This window comes from Haliaeetus leucocephalus, unplaced genomic scaffold, assembly GCF_000737465.1.
Source record: "Haliaeetus leucocephalus isolate CR32 unplaced genomic scaffold, Haliaeetus_leucocephalus-4.0 Scaffold656, whole genome shotgun sequence".
In the NCBI taxonomy this organism is placed as follows: domain Eukaryota; kingdom Metazoa; phylum Chordata; class Aves; order Accipitriformes; family Accipitridae; genus Haliaeetus; species Haliaeetus leucocephalus.
This window is the reverse complement of record NW_010973092.1, coordinates 20,731,894-20,737,999: the sequence shown is the minus strand read 5'-3', so window position 1 is coordinate 20,737,999 and position 6,106 is coordinate 20,731,894. Positions and strand designations below refer to the sequence as shown.

The window sequence follows — 6,106 nt, the reverse complement described above, 5'->3', positions numbered from 1 at the left end:
CCCTCGTCACCGTCACGGCCACCGACGCCGACGAGGGCATCTACGGGCGCGTGAAATATTCGTTTCATACCGTTTCAGTGAAAGCCTCGCAGATTTTCCAGCCGGACACTGAGACGGGAGCGATCACACTGGTGCGGAGCCTGGACTTCGAGGAATGCGACTCACACGAATTGGAGGTGCAGGCACGAGATGGCGGGGGCCTTTTCGACACGGCCAAAGTCGCGATCACGGTGACAGACGTGAACGACAACGCGCCCGAACTGACAGTGTCGTCGGCGCTGAGCGCGATCTCGGAGGACGCGCCGCCGGGGACGGTGGTGGCCCTGCTGCACGTGCAGGACCGGGACTCGGGGGCGAACGGCGAGGTGCGGTGCAGCATCGCCGAGCGCCTGCCGTTCCGGCTGGAGAAGTCCTTTGAGGACTACTACCGCGTGGTGACGGCGAGGGATCTGGACCGGGAGGAGGTGGCGGAGTACAACGTGACGGTGCGGGCGGCGGACGGCGGGTCGCCGGCGCTGTGGAGCAGCGCGGTGCTGGCGCTGCGGGTGCTGGACGTGAACGACAACGCGCCGGTGTTCGCGGAGGCGCGCTACAGCGCCCGGCTGCCCGAGAACAACGCGGCGGGCGCGCTGGTGCTGACGGTGCGGGCGGCGGACGCGGACTGGGGGCAGAACGCGCGCGTGCGGTACCGGCTGTCGGAGGGGCGGGTGCGGGGCGCGCCGCTGTCGTCCTACGTGTCGGTGCAGGCGGAGACGGGCGCGCTGTACGCGCTGCGCTCCTTCGACTACGAGGAGGTGCGCGAGGTGGGGCTGTGGGTGCGGGCGGAGGACGGCGGCGCGCCGGCGCTGAGCAGCAACGTGTCGGTGCGGCTCGTGATCGTGGACGAGAACGACAACGCGCCGCAGGTGCTGTACCCGCCGCCGGCGCCGGCGCCGGGCGCGGGCTGGGCGGGCGTGGAGCTGGCGCCGCGCTCGGCGGAGCCCGGGGCGCTGGTGGCCAAGGTGGTGGCGGTGGACGCGGACGCGGGGCAGAACGCGTGGCTGTCGTACGAGCTGGCCAAGGCGACGGAGCCGGGGCTGTTCCGCGTGGGGCTGCACAGCGGCGAGGTGCGGACGGCGCGCTTCCCGCTGGCCCGCGACGCGGCGCGGCAGAGCCTGGTGGTGGTGGTGAAGGACCACGGGCGGCCGGCGCTGTCGGCCACGGCCACGCTGACGGTGGTGCTGGCCGAGAGCGTGGCCGAGCTGCTGTCGGAGCTGGGCAGCGCGGCGGCGGCGGCGCCGGGCGAGCCGGCCGGCAGCCTGACGCGGTGGCTGGTGGTGGCCGTGGCGGCCGTGTCCTGCCTCTTCCTCGCCTTCCTGCTGCTGCTGCTGGCGCTGCGCCTGCGGCGCTGGCGCCGCTCGCAGCTGCTGGCGGCGGGCAGCGGCGCCTTGCGCGGCGTCCCGGCCTCGCACTTCGTGGGCATCGACGGCGTCCGCGCCTTCCTGCACTCCTACTCGCACGAGGTGTCGCTCACCGCCGACTCGCGCAAGAGCCAGCTCCGCTTGTCGGGCGGCAGCTGCTGCGACACCCTCCCGGCCCGGCCGCCGGCTAAGGCTTCGGGTGATCTCGTCCCTACAGGAGATCATGTTGCCGAGAATGGTGGCCAAGTTTCCTTTCAGGTACCTTAATCTCTTTTAACCTTCTATTGTGTACGCGGTGCTTAGGATTCTTCGGTTAGCCATGACATTTTTAAGTGCACTCTTCGCAGTCTTGGAAATCACATTTTACGATAGTCGCCAGCTCGTCAATGTCTCCCCTTGAATGTGCGCTGTGTCTGTTGTGGGTTTTTTTATGTACCATGTTCTCTACCAGCTGGGCTGAGCTCATTGTATCTAGCTTTCTCAAAGGCTGGAAGGTTCCGTTGCGTGTGCAACTGAAGAAGGAAATTTCAGTCTCTAGGTCTTCCTTTGATACTTCCTTGGAATTGTTTAAGTACTTGCTAGTACCCAGTTCCCAGAATTTCATTGCCATCCTCTGTATCAGCTCTCAAATGGTGTTAACAACCTTGTAGCCCGAAAGTCAACATCTCTGAAGTCCCAGATTACTTGGAAATCCACCTTCAACAAACTAATTAATCCATCCCGCTGAAGGACCCTTAAAGTTCTACGAATAGATTCCTATTACATAGTGAAAAATTCCTCTGATATCCCATCGAGTTTTTTCCCGCTGCTGGGCTTTGTGACTTAACCTTTGGATTCGATATGAATGTAATTGTCGATTAGTGTACAGGCATAGACATCGAAACAGAGTGTATTTTCTAGCATATAGATGGAAAATATTTTAAAACAAAGTATGATTCATCACAGTCTGTTTATCGTGTGTCTAATGTCTGAATGCGAATTAATGTAAGAATATAAAATATTTTACTCTTTGATTTCCTTATAATATTAAAATATTTTTTTCCTGCCAAACATGCAATCCTGTTCTGAAAGCCTGCCTACCAAACAGGCTGTTTTGGAAGCGGCTGGCCTTATTTCCTCCATTACAGATCTTTCATCATGGACTGAACAGGCTTTTAGGACTTCAGGAATATAATTAATGAATAACATTACGTTGCTCTGTGTTTGTTATTCTGCTATTTAAGCTGGTGATACATTGTATCATTGCGTTTTAAACAAAGTAAACTGTTGTCACATAAAAATGACGGCTTTCAAGCTGAGAGAAAATCATACTGTAATGTTCCTGGTGAAGGGCTGCACAGATTTTTTTGTGCCGATTCTAGACCTTGTCAAAATATTGTGAATTGTACAGGCACTTTTGTGTGTGGTGGGAATGTAAACTGAGCCAGAACCTTATACTTCATGTGACCTAACCTTGTAGTCATTACCCCCTTCTGCTGCCGTCCATCAGCCACAAACTCACATGCGATATGCATGTGGGAAGAAAATGTTTCCCTCTCTGATGCAGACTGGTTCTTACTTGCATCCGCCTAGGACTTAACTGTGCTGTTGCCCTCAGGCTCGGGTACAAGGGGGAAGAGAAAATCCTGGAACTAGGAGACATCAATTTCCGCTTGGAAACAGAGATTTGGAGGGTGCTTCGTGGGTGAAGATGCATGAAAATGCGTGTCTGGGTTGTGATAAGCAATTCTCGCCATATAGAGGGCAGTGAATTGACCGTGACGTGTTTCAACAGAGTCCCCTCGTCCTATATAAATATCAACATCCTTCTCTCGACCTCGCATAGAGATGCTCATATGCTTGCTACTTGACTCCTGAAACACTACAAATTCAAACCAGCTCCTCGTTCTGACAGGTTATTCATTTGTTACCGTGAGTTCTGTATAGGTGCAGCTGGAGGAAAAGGAATTATCCTCCACTGGATGAATGGCCGGGGTTAGCAGGAAAACATATTCTCTAACGACACCTTACTGGGAAGGTGAGGACGTCTTCACATTGGCATCTACAGAGAGTCAGCGTTGGGGTATATGCGAGAGCTACTTCACTGGGTAGGTAGTCTGGAGGGTTTTCTAACCGTTTCTTATCTTCTGCAAAAGGGGCTGTGGTGATACAGCCTTCCTTCAGGTCTTTTTTTTCTTCACCATAAGAGAGACGAAGTTTTAATGCACAGGAGAAATACAAGGGCTTTTCGTGAGAGAACTGTCTGTTTTCTCTTGGCTTGTTCAAGCAACCGTAACCGCTGTCGACATTTGCCAGAAAAATATTCTTAAGGCTTGAGACCCACTTTAGTAAGTAATGGCCGGCTTAGGAGATGAGAACGTGGTACGGAAAAAGAAATTTGGAGCTGGGTTGTATGGCACTGATAAGATGGTCTGGGGTTTTGAATGTAGAAAGAGATGGGATCTAGCAGGTCTGGTGTGACAGCTGTGGTTTTCTCAGTGGCTGGGATTCCCGGCTTTGCTCGTCCATCAGCGATCACCGTTCAAAGTGGGAAAGCTGAGTGCTAGCTCGGGATCTCTCAGCTATAGAAAATAAATCCTCTGTCTACGAGCAGTGCTTCAGCGTTCTTCCCGTCCTGCCGTTTCTCTCACTGTGGTGATGAGACGGCAGCGGGGAGACGCTCGCGCCCTCACCCTAGAACCAGTAAGATCACTGTGAGGCAGAGATAGAGATCCTGCTCCACATCCTCCGAGTAACAGGGGAGGATTTGTCCTGCAGAAGACTTGCAAGTATAAGGAATTCAGGCAATGGGAATTATCGTTTCAGCACAGATACAAATTTACTGTTTCCCGCTACTGTATTTTCCAACCCACCTGTGAGTGCAATTTAAGGACGCGCGTAGCAGGACCTTCGGGCTGTTCTCGCGGATGCTGCGGTTCTCAGGAACGGACTCAGGGTGTCACTGTTGGCCAAGGCGGAGAAGCGGCTCCGCCGTCGGCTCCTCCCCGGCCCCAGCGCCCGCGCAGTGCCGCTCCGCACAGAGCAGAGCAGAGAGAGGAGCAGGAACTGCCCGACTCAGCCTGTCCTGCGACTGACAACAGGGATTTCATATATTTATTTCTCTCAGGTACTGATTCAGCTGCTCGGGAAGCCTAAATAAAAATTCTGCAGAAGGTGCTTCAGCAAAGCAGAGGATGGAGGTCCGACCGACAGCGCAGGGCCGGGCAGCCGCCGGGCGGGTCGCGCTGTTGGCGGTGCTGCTGCCGTTGTGCTGCCGGGCGGTGCCGGAGCGGGTCCGCTACGCCATCCCCGAGGAGCTGGGCAGAGGATCGCTGGTGGGGCCGCTGGCGCGGGACCTGGGGCTTAGCCCGGCCGACCTGCCGGCACGCAAGCTGCGGATAGTCTCTGGTGACGAAAAGCAGTACTTCACTCTCGGCGGCGATAATACGAATCTGCTGGTAAACGAGAGGATAGACCGAGAGGGCATCTGCGGAGCCTTGTCGCCCTGTGTCCTCAGTTTGGAGGCAGTCGTGGAAAACCCTTTCAATATATTTCATGTGAGCGTTACTATCCAGGATATCAATGACAATGCGCCGCAGTTTGACAGAGAATTTATTGCCATAGAAATAATCGAGTCCACGCCTTCTGGGGCCAGGTTCCCACTGGGCAGTGGCAGAGACCCCGATATTGGGGCGAATTCATTACACAACTACCAACTTACCCCCAACCCAATCTTCTCCCTTGTAGTGAGGGAGAGTCCTGATGGGACGAAGCAGCCGGAATTAGTGCTGGAGAAAAGCTTAGATCGAGAAAAACAGAGAAATCACCATTTGATACTGACGGCGGTGGATGGCGGGGATCCAGCCCGGTCTGGGACCACCCAGATTAAGATTAATGTGACCGACGCAAATGACAACCCGCCAGTATTCACCAAGGAGATCTACAAAGTTCGACTGCTGGAGAACGTGCCAGAGGGCTCCTTAGCTTTTCAGGTGAAAGCTACTGACGGTGACGAAGGTACAAATGCAGAAATTACCTACTCTTTCAGTGACATCGCAAACAGTGCTCGACAGCTCTTCACGCTGGACTCCAGGACAGGGGACGTGAAGGTTACAGGCCCCTTAGATTATGAAGAGGGGAAATATTACGAAGCCAGTGTTGAAGGCAAGGATGGAGGAGGGCTGAGTGCGCACGCCAAAGTGCACATAGACATTCTAGATGTGAACGACAATGCGCCAACCATTTCCCTCCTCCCTATCTTGAACCCGATACCCGAAGATTCGGTCCCGAGCACAGTTGTAGCTGTGATCAATGTCCGTGACAGAGACTCGGGAGATAACGGAGAAGTGAACTGCAACATTGACGGCGATTTGCCATTTAGACTAGAACCGTCATCAGAGAACACCTATAAACTAATAATAGCTAGTACCCTGGACAGAGAAAAGGTCTCCGCATACAATATGACCATCACTGCTATAGACCGGGGCAGCCCGGCGCTCTCCAGCCGCGCGGCGCTGGTGCTGGAGGTGTCGGACGTGAACGACAACGCGCCGGTGTTCGAGGAGGCCGCCTACAGCGCCTACGTGGCGGAGAACAACGCGGCGGGCGCGCCGGTGCTGCGCGTGCGCGCGCGGGACGCGGACGCGGGCGCCAACGGGCGCGTCAGCTACTGGCTGGCGGGGGGGGGCGGGGGGGGGGGGGCCGCCGGGGGGGGGGGGGGGGGGGGG

At 55.7% G+C, this 6,106-nt stretch overlaps 2 protein-coding genes across 2 annotated transcripts in view; both read left to right on the top strand.

The window, feature by feature from the left end:
• The window catches only part of LOC104839140 (protocadherin gamma-A2-like), a 13,821-nt gene extending 12,154 nt beyond the window's left edge, over positions 1-1,667 (top strand). The window contains exon 3 of the mRNA XM_010579261.1: positions 177-1,667. Within this exon, the coding sequence (XP_010577563.1) occupies positions 177-1,667 (1,491 nt within the window). The remainder of the gene's footprint in view (positions 1-176) is intronic.
• Positions 1,668-4,573: 2,906 nt separating this feature from the next.
• The window catches only part of PCDHGB7 (protocadherin gamma subfamily B, 7), an 8,408-nt gene continuing 6,875 nt past the window's right edge, over positions 4,574-6,106 (top strand). The window contains exon 1 of the mRNA XM_010579260.1: positions 4,574-6,065. Within this exon, the coding sequence (XP_010577562.1) occupies positions 4,574-6,065 (1,492 nt within the window). The remainder of the gene's footprint in view (positions 6,066-6,106) is intronic.